This window comes from Urocitellus parryii, chromosome 12 (genome assembly GCF_045843805.1).
Source record: "Urocitellus parryii isolate mUroPar1 chromosome 12, mUroPar1.hap1, whole genome shotgun sequence".
In the NCBI taxonomy this organism is placed as follows: domain Eukaryota; kingdom Metazoa; phylum Chordata; class Mammalia; order Rodentia; family Sciuridae; genus Urocitellus; species Urocitellus parryii.
Genome location: NC_135542.1, coordinates 50,470,778 through 50,491,582, shown reverse-complemented (window position 1 = coordinate 50,491,582; position 20,805 = coordinate 50,470,778). Strand labels below are relative to the sequence as shown.

General features: G+C 37.8%; 1 protein-coding gene across 1 annotated transcript in view; it reads left to right on the top strand.

The window, feature by feature from the left end:
* Window positions 1–20,805, top strand: part of Dtnb (dystrobrevin beta) — a 228,612-nt gene that overhangs the window by 53,724 nt on the left and 154,083 nt on the right. Inside the window, exon 5 of the mRNA XM_026389833.2 lies at window positions 10,250–10,335. Coding sequence (XP_026245618.2) covers window positions 10,250–10,335 — 86 coding nt within the window. The remainder of the gene's footprint in view (window positions 1–10,249; window positions 10,336–20,805) is intronic.

Here is a 20,805-nt window from a genome sequence, read left to right as displayed (position 1 = left end):
ATCTAAACTACTAAACATCCTAGCTGAGCAACACACTGCACCTAGAGTACCTGCTGTTTACTCTTATGACCACATGGCCCACCAGGAGCTGATCACGTGACTGGGAGATGTAGCTGGAGACTCTGTCCTGCAATGAAGAGAGCATGACCTACTGCATTTTGCTAATTTCAATCCAGATTGAAAATTTGAGCTGGCTACTGTGGTGCACTCCTGTAACACCAGATCCTTAGGAGGTTGAGGCAACAATATTGCCAGTTTGAGGCCAACCTTGCAACTTAGTGAGGTCTCAAAATAAAAAAGACTAGGATGTAGCTCAGTGGTAGAGTGCCCCTAGGTTTGGTCCCCAGTATTTAAATTTTTAAAAAGTTCAAAATTTGAAGTATGATTTTTACTCATTGTGTATTGCTTTTCACACCATCACAAAGTCAAGAAATATTTAAGTCAAACTGATATAAGTTGGGGACCATCTATTTTGTTTTAAAATTTATGATAGAGTTATATGAAATATTTCCTGTTGTTTGAAAATATGGTTAGCAATAATTTTATAGTCTTCTTTTAGCAGTTTAATTTGAATACTTTTTTAAAAATATATATATATATATATTTAGTTGTAGTTGGACACAATATCTTTATTTTATTTTTATGTGGTGTTGAGGATTGAACCCAGGGCCTTGCACATGCTAGACGAGCGCTCTACCACTGAGCCATAACCCCAGCCCCTTGAATATCTTTAAATGATTTTATAGTTGCCTTTTAATAGTAGACATTTAAAACAAAATAGTATAAAACAGTGTGTGCTTCGTCTGTGTGAGGCCCTGGGTTCAATTTCCAGCAACACACACACACGCGCGCGCGCACACACACATACACACACATGCAAAGCAGAAACAAACTAGTCCATTTAAAATTGAAGCAAATTGAATTCTGAATCTGCCCGACTAGTGGAGTACAGAGTGGACATGGCTGAAAAAATGATAATATCAGGTTACAGTCTGCCTCAATGATTTCCAAACAAAACTATAATTTCCTGGGCGGCACAAACATTTTATGTGTTTGGTTACAGTATGTACTTATGTCCCTACTTGTTCTTAGAAGTGTTCAAGATGACAAGAAAAATATCAGCCAAATCAAATTAGGGTGTTGTGCTGAATGGGAAATCGCCCACCCCCGCAGCAGGTTTCACTCTTTAGGTTCTGATCACAACTGTTTTAGGACATTTTCCAAGAAATAATAGGGAATGGGCTAGGGGTCTTGAATGTTTAAAATAGTGAAATCCTAAGTTGGGGGATTTAGTAAAAATGGAGAAAAACTGCTGCTCTGAGGAGGACAGGAGTGGAGCCTGGGGCCTGCATCTTTCCTTGGGGTTGGTGACTGTGTACTACTGTAGGATGTGGTGGGATGTGTGCCTGCAGCTCCTCTGGAGTGCCCATCTATGGAATCAGGGGACAGAGAGGAAGGAGGGGAGCACTCTTCACCTTACTCTGTGGTTTGTAGCTTCTCTTCAAAGAAGTCATTGTGCCAATTTCCAAACAAGAATCTTTTGGTTTCAAGATAGGCAGGCCTTTGGGAGAGTTTGACTATTTGTTAATATTTCAGATTTCTTTATGTTTATTTTTTTGTGCTTATTTCATCCTGCCTTTTTATAGTGTGTAATATATATATAGTATTTTTTTTTCATAAAAGGCAGAGGATACTTTTTCTGAGGTATTGCCTTTTCCTTGCCATTGTTTTGTTCTCCAGGCCACTCGGTGCATCACCTCCAGATAATCTGATGAAGACACTACTCTTATCATGTAACTCACCCTTCAGAAGCCTTCAAGGCTCTCGTGGTTTTGCATTAAGCCACTCTCTGTGGGTCTGACTGCACTGGTCCTCACCTTCCTGCTTGCCAGGCTTTAGTTAAATTCCCTGAGGTGCTTCTGTGATTTTCCAGTGGACATGCTCATCTCTGGCTCCTTTGCATGGGGCTGCCCCCAACCTCATCCCTGCCCACTCTGCCCGGAGTACCATCTCCTTTTCATCTGTCATCCAAATCTTTTGTCCTTTTCAGGGTTTGCTTCAAGTTTTTCTCTATGGCATTGCCTTCCTTATTATCACCAGCCTCATTTTCACCCCTTTGATGACCTATAGTTGTCTGTATCATTTTTATTTTTTAATTATATGATATTCTGAACTACATCCAAAGTGTACAGATGAGATTGAAAGTTTTTGAGAGTACAGATTCTTTTATATTTATTTGATTCTTCAGTTAGTACAGTGCTGGGTTTTTCATAAATGTCTGAGGTAGAAATGAAAAGCAGCAGGCGTTCTGATTGTGGCAAAATTGAATAATATTCCAAGTTGATTTTACTTGATTAAGCTGTTTGACATTTTTTTGCCAAGTGGGTTCTTGATTTGCAGTTGATTATCGCATAATCTATTCACTGTGGAATTTTATAAATTAAGATTAATTGGAAAAATATGAGTTTTTGAAAATCAAAGAGAAATGCTTATTCCTCTTAGCAACGTGTGATAATTGGACTGGTAATAGTGTTTCTAAAGTAGAAGTCTATTTTCATACAAGAATTACTAATTTATGCTTGGCAGCATCCACAACTGTTTGCTAAAGATGTCGAAATAGCTTGTGTTCTTAAGTAAAAAGACATTCCCCATAGCCTTGTTTTCAAAAGTATTAATTTGAATCGCAAGCCCATATTTGGCACTGCACAGCCAAGAAACAAATCATTCAGATGAGGTTAGTTTAAATACCAAAAGGCAGAATTTGGGACTTTATTAAACTGAAATGAACAATTTCCCAGTCACAGGGCACAGGCGAGGATTGCAGAGGCTTCTGATGATACCTGTGTGTTCAGATACTGAGTGTTTATTCAGAGTGACTCACTGTTTGCTTTACTTGGCGCAGAGCTGATGGTGTTTTCTGTGTTGGATAATAAGAACTCTTTTTAGAAGTCATGTGAGTGGGTTATGTGTGTAAAATGATAGGTTTATGGAAATGAACCATTCAGAAAAGTCTGGGAATCTGTGTATTCCTTGGGGGAGGGTGTCCCTGGAAGGCTTTCCTCTGGGTGGGGTTGAAATATTAACATAGCAAGTTTCCTGTGTATAGCCATCCTCGACAGACAGTACCTTCTTAAAAATTATTTATGTATTTTATGTATTAGATAATACCTTTTTCTCCTTTGATTTTGTTGTCTTTGGATAGGGGTTAGTTAATATTCCCTGTTAGTTGCGTTGCATTTTAAATATTGACTTACTAATCAACTACGCAGGCTATTGTAGGTCACATGTTAAGTGAGTTAAATTATTTTTGATGAAATCAGGTTAAGTGTCTTTCCCTAACCTTGTTTGATTTGAATTGATTCTGTACAGGCTCTTATTTACATGGGAAGTGGTGAAAACATAGGCATTTGTGTGGTTGTAAATGCCTTGACCAGGGGCAACTGACTATTCAATTTTAAGTGCAATTTGACCAGTGTATAAAGAATAATGTCAGATGTCTGGTGGGAAGGATCAAGTATAAGTTCTTCCAGGAAGAATCAGTTAGCTCAAGAGCATCATCATGGGGCACTGGTCTACTGGATGACTGCAGTTTCTCTCTGCATGCTCCTAATTGCAGAGGAAGGATGCAGGAGTTGTGAAAAGTGTTAGAAATGTAAAAGTGACACTCTGACTTTGCTTTGTTTGGGGATCCTGTCTGTATAGGAAGTTGCAGTTAGGTTTAAGGTAGACTGACAAGAAAAATATTCATGGCAAAGGGCTCAGTGTTGAAGCCAGGCCTTTTATTTTTATTTTTTGGTTCTAGGGATTGAACTCAGGGGCTCTTTACCACTGAGCCATACCCCCAGCCCTATTTTATTTTATTTATTTATTTATGTTTTTTAAAAGAGAGTGAGAGAGGGGGGGAGAGAGAGAGAGAGAATTTTTAATATTTATTTTTTAGTTCTCAGCGGACACAACATCTTTGTTGGTATGTGGTGCTGAGGATCGAACCCGGGCCGCACGCATGCCAGGCGAGCGCGCTACCGCTTGAGCCACATCCCCAGCCCCCAGCCCTATTTTATTTTGAGACAGGGTCTTGCTAAGTTGCTTAAGGCCTCATTAGGTTGCCAAGGTTGGCCTTGAACTTGTGATCCTCCTGCCTCAGCCTTCCAAGGTGCTGGGATTACACGTGAGTGCCACCATGCCAGCTGAACAGATTCTTAAACTTAAGCACTCACTAAGCATTTCCCCAAATCTCTTCTGTCTGTAAATTCACCTTTAATTTCAAATACCTCTACTTTTCTGACACCTAAAACTCCTTCAGCTATATATATATATATACACTCTCTTTGTCTCATGGAAGTACACACTGACACTTTGATGCATATCCCTTCACCCTCAATAAAGCATTTTACGTTAAGCACTGGCAGAGAGGAGAGGAGATCTGTGGTTTGTTGGGTGGAGGGTTATGTGGAGATTGCCATTTAGCTGTTGTGGACAAGAGAAATGGTTGTAAACATGGGCATGAGAGATGAACTTGTTAAAGGACCGTACATTGCTGGTAATAATTGAGGGGTTGATGAGTCCTCTTACTGTAAACATCCTGATCTAGCTTATTATGTAAATGAACAGACTCCTTGATTGAATACCAGCCATGGAGACTAGTAATAATATTAATGAATGGAAGAGAATAAAAGTGTTTTTTTTCTGCTTCAGGTTAATTGAAAATTATATCCATTATTCTATATTTGAATATAAGACCAAATCTTGTAACAACAGAGTCCAATTAGAGAATGTTTTGAATAAAGACTGGGAAGTATAAAATATTAGTGTCTAAAATATTATGAAGATTAGGAAAAATGTTGGGTAAGTGCTAATTATCATAATAATTTTTAGAAGTAAAGATATCATAGTACCCAGTAAGACCTGTTGTTGTAAGGAGTTTACAGATACCCATTCCTGGGTCACACCACCTTTTTCACTGAGGAGCTTAAAGTCAGCCTGGCTCCCTTGTTAGTGTATTGGGCTCTGTTACACTCTCCTGTTTGTGCAGGTGTCATTAGTTTCTTCTCTGTAGCAAGGAACAGATATTATTTGGTCTCTTTGAAGGAAGAAAGTGAGATTTGGAACCAGAAAGATTTATACAAACATATGTTAATTTTCTTAAATCTTTCATTATGATAAATCTTCAGTTTTTTTATTGACAACAAAATAAGAACTAAGTCTTAGTATCACAATCAAAGCTCTGTGTTGGCGGTTCTCAGCTCTGGACCATATTAAAATTACATGGGGAATTTTTTTAAACATGAGGATTAAACCCAGAGGCACTTTACCACTAAGCCACACCCCCATCCCTTTTAATATTTTATTTAGAGACAGGGGCTCACTGAGTCTCACTGAGTCACTGAGAGCCTCATTGAGTTGCTGGGGCTGGCTTTGAACTCCTGATCCTTCTGCCTTAGCCTCCTGAGCTTCTGGGATCACAGGCGTGTGCCACCATGCCCAGCTCCCTTTTTGTGAGTTTTATTAAGATTTGTGAAATATTAAGAAATATAAGTTGGGCACAGTAACACATTTCTCTAGTCCCATCTACTAGGGAGGTCAAGTCAGGAGCATCACAAGTTTGAGGTCAACCTTGGCAACTTAGTGAGACCCCATCTCAAAATGAAAAATAAAAAGGACTGGAGATGTAGCTCAAGTTGGAAAGTACCCCCCCTCCCCTTCCAAAAAAACTAGAGAAATATACATATTGGTTTCTGTCCCCAGTTCTTGGCACAGAGCTTCTGAAACCTTTGTCATTTCTCAGAGATGGGATAGTAGGAGAAGCTTCAGCTTTAAAGTTTGGTCTCCGCCCTGGTTCTTGAGACTGAGCTTTTAATACTGGGTAAATAGTGTCAATAGGGGAATCTTGATCTTTGACCCTGCCTCCTGGCAGGGCACTCCTGAGACCTAGGTAAATTCCTGATGATAGGAATGTCTGACAACTCTCCTAAATCCCTTGGAATTTCCTGGGTGTTAGGAACATCTTTTGTTCTAATGAGGTGATTTTAGGTGGGCTCCCTGAATAGCCTCAGGATGGAGGTTGGTGGCCAAGAGAACTGACCTGTGTGATAAGAGGGTTGGAACTTTTAGCCCCATCTCCCAGCTTTGGGGAGTGGAGAGGGACTGAAGATTGTTAATCAGTGATTTCATCATTCATGCTCACGCAATGAAGCTTTATAAAAAACCCCAAATGTCCAGGAAGGGCATGGAAGCTCTGCACATCTTCCCACATACCTCACCCTTATGCAACTCTTTCATCAATGTGCTTGGTAGTGTCCTTTGTGAATAAACAGTAGACATATTTCCCTGAATTTTGTGAGCACTCTAGCAAATTAATTGAATGCAAGGAACGGGTTGTGGGGATCCTTGATGTATAGCTGGATGGTCAGAAGTGTAAATGACCACCTACAACTTCAGCTGGCTTTGGAAGTAAGGGCAGTGTTGTGGGATATCATGGGAGATGAGGGGTCTCTGAAGAAGGGTCCAAGGATTTCCAGGAGAGAAGGGGAACTGGACTCAGGACCAGCAGTGTTCTTGGCATACGTGACAGAAAAGAATTTCAATGTGCTCATCAAAGGTAGAAACAGAGGTTAATTTAGGAAAGTAGATACACATTCAAGTGAGAATGAGGGCAATCTCCAGAGAAGTCTTTTGGGGTAAAGCAAGGAGTACATATTCAAGGGAGAATGAGAGCTGTCTTGAGAGTGAGAGATGCATTTTGGGGGTTCCCAATTTTTGTAAAGGAAAGTTGGCGGGGGCAGGGATATGGACAGGTATGTAGAAATGATATCATTCTGGTGATCTCACGATAGCTCCTGGTGGTGTGGTCAGTCTCGGGGTTCCTAGGCTGATGTGGTGTTCATTATTTGATCAAGAGATAGCATCGGAAAGTCTCCTAAATTATAGGTTTCTTGAAATATCATGTCTCTTTACTTAATCTGTTTTTCAGGGGACGGGGTTGATTTAACAGTGCCCAGGTATTACAGATTTCCCAGAAATTTGGGAAGTAGCACATCTGAAAAAGAGACTGGCTTGGATGTGATGGGCCTGGAAAAGTATGTGGACCTTACGAAATAAAATTTTTTTTTTCCTGTTCTTCTTCTTTATGACTCCTTTGTACTCATTTCTTCTTTCTTCTGTCTTACTTCAAGATCTGATCTATCTCCAAGTAGAGAGTAGCAGAATTGAATTGACTTGGAAGAGCTTGTGTCTGCTGCAGAATTGCTTGGTGTATGGGAAGATATCCCCACATATCTGGTGTCAGAGTGATGTGCTAAATTAAGTGCTGTGTAAAAGGCAGGAAAAATAGTATCTCTCCTCCTCACCTCTGAGGATTGCATTGAATAACAACAGGATTCTAATTGAGTTAAGGAGAACTAACATGTTAACAATATTGAATTTTCTGTTTCATGAACTTGAATATTTTAGGTATATCTTTAAGTCTTCTTTGATTTCTTTTGCCAGTATTTTGTAGTTTTCAGCATATGGATCTTGAAAATATTTTTAAAAGGCTTTTAAAAAATATTTGTTTAGTTGTAGATAAACACACAGTATCTTTATTTTTATGTGGTGCTGAGGATCAAACACAGTGCCTCACATATGCAGGGCAAGCACTTTACCACTGAGCTACAGTCCCAGCCCCTAAAAGGCTTTTTATCAAAGTATTTTATATTTTATGTGCTAGTATGTTTTAGTTTCTTTTAGTTTACAAATAAAATTGAATTTGTGCTTTGAGCTTATATTCTGCAACCTTGCTAAACTCATGTGTTATAGTGTTTTTCCAAGTTTTATAGTTTTTTTCCCCCCCCTTTTGGTAGGTGTGCTGGGATTTTATAAATAACTGGTCATATTTTCTGGACAATCTGCATGCTTTTGTACCCTTTCCCTTTTTTTGTCCTTGCTCACCAGCTATGTTCCCCAGTGTCATGTTTAAAAGGAGCAGTCATTCTTGACTTGATCTTAGGGCAAAAGCAATCAGTTTTTGAAAAGTAAGTTTGGTGTTAGGTGCTGTTATTACTATTCTTAAAGATGCCAAATAGAGAAAATTTCTTTTCCTACTTCTCTGAAAGTATTAGGAATTGAGGCTGAATTTAATTCTTCTTTGTTAAGTGCCTCCTCATACCCTGGAGGCAGCCAGGGCTCTTGCTTTCTTACTATTTCACAGATGGTTATATACATATACAAATAGTATGTGAGGATATATTTTTCTTTTTCCTTTTAAACATGATTGCTAGACAATATTCTAACTATTATTTTGTTCTATACGTGTATACATTCTTGCTTGCTTTTTAAAAAATTTAACAGTATTATATATTATTCTTTAGCTTTCATATATTATTCTCAATCTTTTTAAAAAAATACTTATTTTTTCAGTTATAGGTGGACACATGTCTTTATTTTTACTTTATATGGTGCTGAGGATCTAACCCAGTGCCTCACACATGCTGGGCACCACTCTATCTCTGAGCCACAACCCCAGCCCTGTTCTCATTCTTTTTTGACAGCATAGTCTGTCTTTTGTTAATGAACATTTGGGAATTTCCAGTCTTTTGCCTTTAGAAGATACTTCAGTAAATGACTATGAATATGCACATTTGAAGCCATCATTTTAGACTTCTTGAGTGTGTAAATTATTTGGGAGGGGAACAGTTTTCTCCCCCCTTTGCTTCCCTGCTTTAACTGTGTCTAGATAATATGCTGTCTTTTGTTAAGGGCTCAGTTACCACAGAGAGAATAAAATTGTTGTGTTTCCACACCAGCTCTTGTGCTTAGTCTAGGTGTGAGGTGACCCCTCACCTATCATTAACATAATTCACATTTGTCATAATTTCTTTCCTGTAGTATCAGAGCCATCAGTGATAATCATCTTGGAAGTCAGTAGGAAGGAAGGCTTTTCCTTGCAAAGGCATTTCCTAGGTGCCTGCTCTTCCCTTACAGTTATCTCAGACTCCTGGCATTCCAGGCGTGTAGTCTTTAGCATCTTGCCAGATCTTAGGCCACTGGTTTGACTTTGACTCACTGATAGATCTTTTAGGTTCCTAAAATTCCACTCCTCCTAACATAGTAATCCTTTGGGTTTTGCCTTTCTTGTACCATGAGGTATTCTTCATCATTTCCAGATGCTGTATTGTCTTTATGTGGAACAGTGTTTTTATTTCTGAAGAGTTATGTTTTTATCTGATGAATAAACTCAGCGACAAGAAAAATCTGAATGTAACAAAAATTTGTATTTCCTGGCAGTGTTTTCACTGAGAATCTTCTGTTTTATAGACGATTTGTTTTTCTCAGATGTGATCTTTCTATATACAAAGGTGGTTTGGAAAGGGGAAACACTGTGTTAGGGCTTCTTTTAGTGAATATAAATGAATGATATTTGCTTTTCAAGACCAAGGTTATATAGCTCTCATTATTGTAAAAATATTTTATTTAAGTCACTGTGAAACTCTATGAGCGTAAGCTTTATAAAATTAACACAAAGACCCATCTTTAACTTACGTATGCCAAATTTAGCAATCAGTTGGTGACGTTTTTACCTGAATGAGACCAGGGCATAGCGGACAGCGTGGAACGTGGCCATGGACAAGGAGCCTCAGGGCTACTTGGTTCTGCTGGTGGTGTGCACCATTTCTTTAGGAATTCATTTTTCCAGTTCCTAAAAAAGAATTAATATTACCATCCTCTCCCCCTTTTTCACAGTGGTATATCGGAAGATCTGAGAGAGGCAGGATTAAGATTTTCAGAATAAACATTTCTGTGGTGACAAAGGTTGTTACAGTAAAAACAAAGATGAATGTACTATAAAATCTTTAAAGCAGTGTGCACCCTGTTGTTTAGGGCATAACAATAAGCTTGTTATCCTGAAATAAGGACACATTTCTGAGTTATTTTCAAACCAGATGGTCCCTCAGTTTTGACTACTTTAAAACACCTCAGCTGTGGATTTAATGGGTTTAGGGTATAGGAAACAATTTTAGGTTCGTCCATCTGGCCTCTGCCTACAGAACCAATAGAAGTTACTTTTTATGTAGTTTCTAAAACTCATTTCCAGATTATTCAGGTTAGCTTTAGCAGCTATTCTTCACTTAGTATAGATGAAGTCTTAATTATACAAAGGAAAAAAGGCTTTCAAATGTTGCCGAATCAGTCTCCTGGTTGCTCAATATTTAGTTATACATTTGATTGCTTTTGTGGTTCCAGATAGCAATTATTTCTAATATTTATTTTTCAGTGAGGGCCGAGGCAAGTTGACCGTATTTTCAGTTAAAGCTATGTTAGCAACCATGTGTGGTGGAAAAATGCTGGACAAATTGAGATGTAAGTATTTTCATATTATTTGAAAACTTTTCTTTTCAAATTAGGAGCTTTAAACAGTTTTGATGAATGTGTTGGAAGATGCCTTATTGAGCTTTTATTCTCTGTGTTTTGTATTTTATTTTACCTCCTCTCTTTGCAGCAACTGGCTCAGTATGTGAGTTACGCCACCTACTGTTCAAGTGGCGAAGTTGGTTGATTTAATTGTTTTTTAAAGTGAAAAAACCAAAGAGGTTCAGAATAATAATGTTGACATTTTAAAAATCCTTCAAAAACTGTTTTCCATGTTACTAAAATGTATTTGAAGATGATTATATTGAGAACTTTAACCTAATTAGAAAATAAATTTGATTGCCTTTGAGGGGTCTGGTCAAGCCCAGCCTTTTCTTGATGACAACATTTGGTCAGGTGGTATTTGCTGTGGTTAAACTATTCTCAGTACTTATAGTCAGGCTCAGCTATTTGGAAATTGATAGCCTTCCCTCCTGCAAGTTATCTTTTCTTTATTGTTGTTTTGGTTTTCTGTTGACCAGTTTGGCATTTTATTATTCAGTAGGTATTGTAAGAATGTGACTAGATGAAATCAGTGAAGACAAGAACTACAGCTATTTAATTTTTCTGATTGTGGTTTGTATTTATTCGATTATTAGGTGACTTGCTTCTGGACTGTGCCAAGCATTGTGCTAAGTGTTCTTCATATAGTTTCCCATGAAATCCTTAAAAATTCCTTCAAGCAGAAGGTGGCTGTTTTTTTTTTTTTTTTTTTTTTTAATTTTATGGGGGAAAGCTGGGATTTCATCTGAATTCAGAGCACTGGTCTAGGCTACTGTGTCGTTTTCCCCCACGCGAGTACTGTAATGTGAGGTGCACATGTTACAGAACCATGTTCAAGTGCTTCCATACAAGCACCAGAGACAAAGGAGCTTGCCTCAGGTTTTAGGGAGATGAAGTTGAATCTGTGTGTTTTAACCAAGTGTTGAGATACTCTCTGAATTCAACTGTCCTGTAGCATGTCTCATAATCTGGGCCTTGATGATTGCATCCTTGGGATATTCCTTTGGGTTCTGCTTTTTTTTTTTTAATTGAAAAAACAGAGGCTTGATCATCTCAGAGTTGAGTGTGAGCTTTGGACGAGATTGCCTCATAGGCACATTTGTTCTCTCTGCTTTTTTTTATGTGACGCATTGACATTGAAAGTTGGAAAGTTAGATGGCCCACAAGATCAGATTTAGATATTCTAAAGAACGATCTTAGATCATGTATTTGATCAACTCTTGTCCTGTTTATCTTCATTTCAAAATTGGCTGCAATGTCGTAAAGTGGTCATAAAAATTATTTTTTTATTTAGATACTTTTCTAAGGTTTTTTTTTTTTTTTAAACATGATATCTCTAAATATTTCTCTTTGGGACTGAAATCTTTCATATTTTCTTAATATGGAATGGTGTTTTTCTGAGGAAGATAATATATAGATGAATTTATATTTCATTGACATACACAAGAAAGTTGGAATCTTGTTTGAGTTTTAAATTGATGATGTTACCAGATGAAGAGGCTGGTTGGAAAATAGTAGTAGGTTGATGGATTTTATTTAGCTGCATATTCTATTTTATTTATTTTTATGTGGTGCTGAGGCTCAAACCCAGTGCCTCATACATTCTAGGCAATACAGCCCCAGCCCCTAACAGCATATTCTAGATGATCCTAGAGTCTTTACATTTCTGTGATTAAATTTGCTACATTTACATGTAGTCGGCTCCCCTGGCACATTGTGAGTACTTAGAAATTTGCCAAATATAAATTATTGATCGAATACTAAAATCACTACAATTTTTTGTTGTTAACTGTTTAGTGAAAAAGTGCAAATTCCTCTAGTATATAAAGTATGGAAGGACCCATGTGGTAGCAGTTTGTGTTTTCTATGCTGATGGTCCAACCTATAGCCACAAGCATGCTAGTTAGGCAAGCACTTGACAGCAGGTTTTTTGGTGTGGCTTTGAACTTCTTGGAAAAACACAAATTGACCAAGATTCAGTGGGCACAAGAACATGCATGCTACCGCAAATGGGACGTGTTGGTGTGCTCAGAATGCTTTCATCACACTTAGAATAAAGATTGAGATGACACAAGTTGTACTTGATTACTGAGCACCATGTTTATCTTATTCAGATACATAGATACATTTTCTTTATGCTCATAATTATGGTTTTTCTACCAATGTAGCTCTGTTTAATTTTTATTGTACTGTAATTATCTTGGCTTGGGAATTAGATGTTCAACGTAAGTGGACATTTTGGGTGTTGAAAGCCTGTCTCCAGTTTTAAATTTCAACCCCCCAGGGTGTAAACCACTATAAAATGTGGCCAGTTTCTTCTCTTTACCAGAACTCACTGATCATAATTTAAACATCTTTCATTTGTTAGTGATGTCATTCTTTAATGTATTTAGGGATAAGTAAAGTTTAGGGTTGTTTAGTCCTTTCTCTTGAGACTGTAGTTGACCCATGGGGTTAAGGGTGCTGACCACCCCCTCAGTAGAAAATCCTCAAAATGCTTTTGACGCCTCAGTTCTTAACTGCTAGTAGCCCGCTGTTGGCCAAAGGCCTTACTAATAACATAAACGATTGATTAACACTTTGTGTGCTGTATGTGTTTTGTATGGTAGGAAATAGGCCAGAATGGTGAGAGATGGTTCACTAAAATATGCAGTTTTCTGGAGAAGTGGACTGCTCCTGCGGAGATGATTAGTAGCACACGTGTTCATGTGATGCAAGATGGGCTCACCTGCCCACTCTGATAGCACTAGGAGGTAGCTACAAAACATGGTAGTAGTACACTATGTACTACAGTTGATTTTATGCAGTGTGTTTCAATACTGTGTCTTTGCATTTGTTTACATTTCTCTCCACTGCAAGTGGTGCCATGTGTAGTCTGTGTGAAAGCTTTGATAAATTTTAACTTTTCGTAGTTGATTTGTATAGAGTATAAATGACAAAATAGACTTATCTACATATATTTTATACATTTTTCATATTTTTTTTCAGTATTTCTAAGTTATGAGGTTCATCTGTATATAAATAAGTAAGTGGACCTGAGCAGTTGAAACCAGTGTTGTTCCAGGGTCAGCTGTACTGTGCCTTGTAAATTTCTGATTGTTGTTGGAGGTAGAATGCGTGTGTCCTTTATCACTGGTTAATGTGATGTTAACAGTATACTAGTCTCTAGAAGTCTTTTTGCTTCTGATTTACTACTTTTCATATACTACTGAAAAAGAAAATCATAATGAAATTTCTTAGTATCTGTTTAAGCTAAAAATTCAGAGTGATTTCTCCATTATGAGATTACTCCATTATGAGAGAAGCACCTGGTTGTCAGTTTTGGCTGTTGTGAGAATCTTTCCCTTGGTTTTTAATTGAGGTGGCTGATTTAGGAGGCAACCAAAGTGAACTATAACTCTGGCTGGTAACATCACAGAAGGACTCATCATTTATTCACTCTCTTCTACTCCACCCTCCTCCTCCTCACTGCTTTTTTACTGCTATCTCTATTCATGTTTTCAATACATTAGGTTTTCTAGTATATGGAATACACCTTAGCATGTGTACTTTTTTTTCTTCTTACTTTGATCTTTTAGTTTTTACCTCTTAGATTTTAAAAACTTTGAATTTTCCCCCCATCTTTTTCATTTGACTTCTTAACGTTTGTTTTAGTGTCAAGGTAGCATTTGAAATGACTTGTGCCTTTAGTCTGAAACATTTTCTGATTAGATTTTTAAGATTCCTCTTAAAAGCATTTTGTTCCCTGAGCTAGGTTTTGTGGCTTATACCTGTAATCCCAGTGATACACAGGAGGATGGCAAGTTCAAAGCCAGCCTCAGCAACTTAGCAAGACCCTGTCTCAAATTAAAAAATAAAAAAAAGCCTGGATGTGGCTCAGTGGTTAAGCAACCCTTGATTCTAACCTCTGCTTCCCCCCCCAAAAAGTATTTCTGTCCATGAGTGTCATTCATTTGCACAAATGGTTCCATGTTGGTACTATTAGGGACTGTATCTTAGAGTGAAAGTTAACTTGCATCAGGATTATAAATAGCAGTGATTTATAATCAGAATATAAACTTTAAAGTATAATTTAAACAGTAATACCAGAATTCCAAAATATAACTAATGAGAACAAAACTTTCAGAATGTAAAGTCTATTATTAATTGTCACTTAATTGTCAGTTACCTGACAATTCTATTTGTTTTATAAGAAATTTAATTTAATCACCTCTTATGCAAATCCCATCTAGTTGCACTAAATAATAGGACTGGGTGATTTGTAAAGTTATTTTAAATTCATTAAAAAACTAGTGTTACCGTTTTGAAGAGCGCAGGGAAGGCTGTAAAAATATTCAGATCCCTTTGTTCAGTCTGCTTCTGCAGCTTTCCCTAAGGAATAATCAGAGGTGCACCTCCAATTTTAGGTATATGTATGTGTGTGTGTACGTTTACATATATAAATACAATTATTTTTGAGATGAAAATGTCATTAGGTTGTCCACACTAGTGTCAGAGTAGTCCTCCTACCTCAGCCTCTCAAGCTTTTGGGACTACAGGTGGGCACCACTGTACACAGCTTAAGTTTTAGATATATTTGTTGGAATGTTTTTTTTTTGTTTGTTTTAAAGAATTAATCTCTCTTTTTTTTTTTTTAAAGAGAGAGTGAGAGAGAGAGAGAGGGGGGGACAGAGAGAGAATTTTAATATTTATTTTTTCTTAGTTCTCGGCAGACACAACATCTTCGTTTGTATGTGGTGCTGAGGATCGAACCCGGGCCGCACGCACGCTAGGCGAGCGCGCTACCGCTTGAGCCACATCCCCAGCCCGGAATGTTTTTTATAATACACAGAAACTTGAACAGTTTAGTGTTCAAAAGGGAGAGCTCAGTTAAGTTTTGAGACATTCACATAATTGAATATAATGCCTTTAAAAATATGTTATAGATCAGAATGCATAAATGTAGTGTGGTTTTCAACAACAATTGATTATGCACATAGAAAAATAAGAAATAAAAAAATAAAATAAATAAGTAAATAAAAATAAGAAATATACTTATGTGCTAATGGGGATTTTCTCTGTGTTGTAGCACAATGGTTTTATAATAGTAATAATATGTATTGTTTATATTTTTGCATGATTTTGTGAGACCACACTTTGAGTATTCAGAAAAGGTGCCCCAAGGCTCTTTCTGTCTTTTTTTGCCAAGAGTTGACTATTTTCACTGACACATCAATCTTTTGCTCCTTGATGTTTCATTAGAAGACTATAGAGGGGGCTCCCTTTGAAGTCACAATTAAATTTCTTTTTTTTTTTTTTAAAGAGAGAGTGAGAGAGGAGAGAGAGAGAGAGAGAGAGAGAGAGAAAGAGAGAGAGAGAGAGAGAGAGAGAGAGAATTTTTAATATTTATTTTTTAGTTCTCGGCGGACACAACATCTTTGTTTGTATATGGTGCTGAGGATGGAACCTGGGCCGCACGCATGCCAGGTGAGCGCGCTACCGCTTGAGCCACATCCCCAGCCCCACAATTAAATTTCACCTGTGTAAATTTAGCTTCCTCTGCTATGTTCTTTAAATATGTCTCTGTTTTCTGTTAGCCACCCCTTCTCCTCAGCAGATGGAAGTGACTGTTAATCTGTCGTGTGATGCCCATGTTTATATTTCTTGAATAACCAAAATGTTTAAGAACTGGAAGAAAGTAAGTAAGGAGTACACCCCACATTTGCATTTTCATAAGTAAGGAAAAATAAGAAGAAGAAAAGGAAAAACAAAGGCCAAAGGCACCTGGAACTTTTTGTAAAGTAGCCTTGGCTGCAGCAGCTCCACAAGCTCCAGGCATCTTGATAGGCTCCCCTGCCGCTTCATTCTGACCTAATGAGTGATATAGAATTTTAATGCATTTGAGAAGGCATTATGAGCTTGGAGTTAGATGTGTATGGGTATCCACAAACATGCAGATATGTGTACATGTTTTTCTGGGTTAAGTTGCTCAGTTGGTTGGAGGATGATGAGTGAGAGTCATTTGCTAGGGAAAGCTAACATAAAAGAAAATGGGTTCTATTTATAGATTTGACTCAGTCTGAAGAGCCTTATCACCTTGCAGAAGTATAGGGTTGGTCCGTTGGGGTGAAAGGGGAAGAAGTAAGAGGGTTGATGTAACCAGGAAAACCAGGGTCATTATCAGTGGGGAAAAAAGAGACATGTGATGATGGTATTATTTGCTTATTTCACAAAGGATAGAATAGTTTAATGATTGTATGCATGTGTGTACATAAGGGCTCAGCTGTTGGGTTTTCACCAGGGAGAAAGCCTAACTTTGTTTTTAACTGCAAACAGCTGTAGGGAGCTGGCATTCTTTCTTTCAGAGGTATATTAGTAGAAAAAGAATTAAAGGGCGAATTAAGGATGATCTAGGAAATGACTTAGTCCCTTAATACCAGAGGAGTGTGGGGCTTTAATTAGAGGACTATTTAAAAAGTAAAAATTAATTTTTTTAGAGCATGCATATGCTCTACCACAAAGCTATCCCCAGTTCTAGTTAAAATTAAAACATTAAAAAAATATTTTTATTTATCTGGGTGTTGTGGGGCAAGCCTGTAATACCAGGGGCTTGGGAAGCTGAGACAGGAGGATCTCAAGTTCAAAGCCAGCCTCAGCAACTCAGAGAGGCCTTAATCAACTCAGGAGACCCTGTCTCTAAATAAAAATACAAAAAAAGGGTCCAGGATGTGGGTCAGTGGTTAAGCCTAAGGGTTCAATCTCTGGTACAAAAAAAATTTTTTAAATTAAATTTTATTGCCTCATTTACATCTTTGTTTAGATCTTATATGCATGTAGTAAATTACACTGTTAGATGCATTATTTGTTATGCTTCGGATTAAGAATTGGCCCAGTGTGGTGGAGCATGCCTATAATCCCAGCAGTTTGGGAGGCTGAGGCAGGAGGATGGAGAGTTCAAAGCCAGTCTCAGCAACTTAGCGAGGTACTTAGCAACTTAGTGGGACCCTGTATCTTTAAAAAAAAAAAAAAAAAGGCTTGGAATGTGGCTCAGTGGTTAAGCACCCCTGGGTTCAATCCCCAGTACAAAAAACAAAAAAAATTAAAAATTTGCAAATAATTTTGTACTGTTTTTCTTATAGATAAGGCTACTCTAAAAAAAAAAAAAGTTTAACCAGTAATTAGAAATAACAAATTACTTCATTTTGCCTTTAAGTTTTTAAAAAATTTGTTCTAATTAGTTGTACATGACAACAGAATGCATTTCAACTCATTGTACACAAGTGGAGCAAAGCTTCTCATTTCTCCGGCTGTACATGATGCAGAGTCATATCCGTTCATGCAGTCATGCCTGTACATAGGGTAATATTGCCTGTCTCATTCCACCATGCCTCCCATCCGACACGCCCTCCCCTTTCCTCACTCCCCTCTGCCCAATCCAAAGTTCCTCCATTCTTCCTTACCCCCCTACTCTCATTATTGATCAGCATCTGCATATCAGAGAAAACATTTGGCCTTTGTTTTTTTTTGGGGTTGGCTTATTTCACTCAGCATGATATTCTCCAACTCCATCCATTAACCAGCAAATAACCATAATTTCATTCTTCTTTAAAGCTGAGTAATTATATTGTGTATATATATCACATTTTCTTTATTCATCTGTTGAAGGGCATGTAGGTTGGTTCTATTGTTAATTGAGCTGCTATAAACATTCATATGGCTGTGTCACTATAGTATGCTGATTTTAAGTCCTTTAGGTGTATAAACCCAGGGATAGCTGGGTCAAATGGTGGTTCCATTTAAAGTTTTCCAAGTGGTTGCATCGATGCAGTCCCACCAGCAAAGTTTGAGTGTGCCTTTCCCCCCACATCCTCACCAACACTTATTGCTATTTGAATTGTCATTCCAACTGGAGTGAGATGAAATCTTAGAATAGTTTTGATTTGCATTTCTCTAATTGCTAGAGATATTGAACATTTTTTGCTGGCAGCTGGAAGTTTGCTGGGGAGCCACAGCCAAAGGGGCCCCAGCAAACTTCCAGCTGCCAGCAAACTACCAGCTGCCGGCTGATGCTCACAGTGGCCCCAGCAACATCTAGCTGATTGGCTCCTCTGCGGTGATGTTCATTGGGCTGTTTCCCTGCCCTTCAGACTGCCAGCTGATGATTGGCTCACAGCGGCCCCTTTGGCTGTGGCTCTCAACAATTTTTTCATGTATTTGTTAATTGATTGTATATCTTCTGTGAAGTGCTTGTTCAGTTTTTAGCCCATTTATTGATTGGGTTATTTTTTGTTTTTTGGTGTTAAGTTTTTTGAGTTATTTTTTTTTAATTTTTATTTTATTCATTTTAGTTGTTGATGGGCCTTTATTTTTAATTTATATGTGGTGCTGGGAATCGAACCCAGTGCCTCACACATTCAAGGTAAGTGCTCTACCACTGAGCCACAACTCCAGCCCTTGAGTTTTTTATATATTCTGGAAATTAGTGCTCTATATGATGTGTATGTGGTAAAGATTTTCTCCTATTCTGTAGGCTCTCCCTTTGCGTGATTGTTTTTGTTGAGAAGAAGCTTTTTAGTTTGAATCCATCCCATTTATTGATTCTTAATTTTTTAAAAAATATTTTTTAGTTGTTGATGGACCTTTATTTTATTTATTTATATGTGGTGCTGAGAATTGAACCCAGTATCTCAAACATGCTAGGCAAGTGGTCTACCACTGAGCCACAACCCCAACCTGATTCTTGATTTTATTTTTTATGCTTTACGCATTGTGTTAAAGAAGTCAGGTCTTAAGCCCACATGATGAAGATTTGAGCCTACATTTTCTTCTTTTATTGCCATTAATTTTTGGATCTAGCAATTTTTTAAAAATTAAAACAAATATAGATGTTTTTGTTTGTTTTCTTCCAACATGGCCTTTTATTTTTTTTATTTTTATTTTTTTTAAAGAGAGAGTGAGAGAGGAGAGAGAGAGAGAGAGAGAGAGAGAGAGAGAGAGAGAGAGAGAGAATTTTTATTTACTTTTTAGTTCTCGGCAGACACAACATTTTTGTTGGTATGTGGTGCTGAGGATCGAACCCGGGCCGCACGCATGCCAGGCGAGCGCGCCACCGCTGAGCCACATCTCCAGCCCCCAACATGGCCTTTTAAATTATAGTTTTTTTTCATGAATTAGAAAATTTATTTTTGATCTCTTCATATGACATAGCAACTAAGTATAATTGAAAATAATACTTTTTACTGGGTGTGGTTAGTCATGTTATATCCAGTCTGAATGTGTTACTCTGAGTGGATCTATACATATGTGCTTTTGTTACTATGAAGCTATACATATGTGTATTAATATACTTGATAGCTAAACTCTCTGTTGAATATTTCTATCATTAGTGCCTATAAGTTAATTACTTGCTTATCAGTTAAGTTAATTACTTGCTTATCAGTTATGAATACATTAAATAGGAACAGAAAACTTAACAGAGAGACTTAAATATATTGAGATTTTATTTTTGTCATGTAATAATAAGTCCAAGGGCTGGTAAATTCCAAATTGGGACAATGACCCAAGGATATTGTCAAAGACCCCTTCCTCCCTCTTCCTGCTCTGCTTTCTTCCTTAGGATTAAGATGACTCTGTCATAGGCCTCATATACTCATTCTGGGAAGAAAGAAGAAAGGTAATTCTATTAGGAAAGCTGAAGGTTTTTCAGAAAGCTGTTCTGTTACAATGTGCATAGGAGGCTGGGAAGTCATTTTTCAAGCAGGCACACTGGCATCCTGAACTCAGCGTTCCTTAGTGAGCAAGAGGGGCTACAGGTATTGAGGGGACGCCTTGAAGTGTCTGCTGTGTTCCATGGTTTTCACTCAGATTGAGTGGAGGATCATTTTCCTCATCATAAGATCAGTAACCAGCTGCCCAAAGTTTGGATCACTTACACTCTTCCCTCATTTGAAGAGCATCGAGTGCTCACCTCAGCGTTAACATTTCAGACCTGTCTGTGTGCTGTCCATCTTGAACTGTGGCCCAGTATACTTTTCCTCTCTAGGATGGTTCCACTTGAAAATGTGCTGATTGGTCCAAATATAGTTGAATTCAAAGCTAAGTGTGGTATCTTTGTTTTGACTTGTTGATTTAGTGAGGGTTGTCAGCATTTCCGCAAGGTAGAAATTTAAAGAATAATCCTAACTTTTAAAATTCCTTTATTTCCTAATCCATTTTCCTACCAACTGCAATTCCTAGCATTGAGACGTGTTGGCTTCGCCCCCCCCCTCCAATTCCATTCTTCCTATTTTGGTCATAGTCATTTACACTCTAAACATCATCTCCCCCCCACACTTCTTCCTCCTCTTGAGGACTTACCCCAGGGAGATTTTACCACTGAGCCACACCTCCAGTTATTTTTATTTTTAATTTTGAGACTGGTTCTTGCTAAGTTGCCTCGCT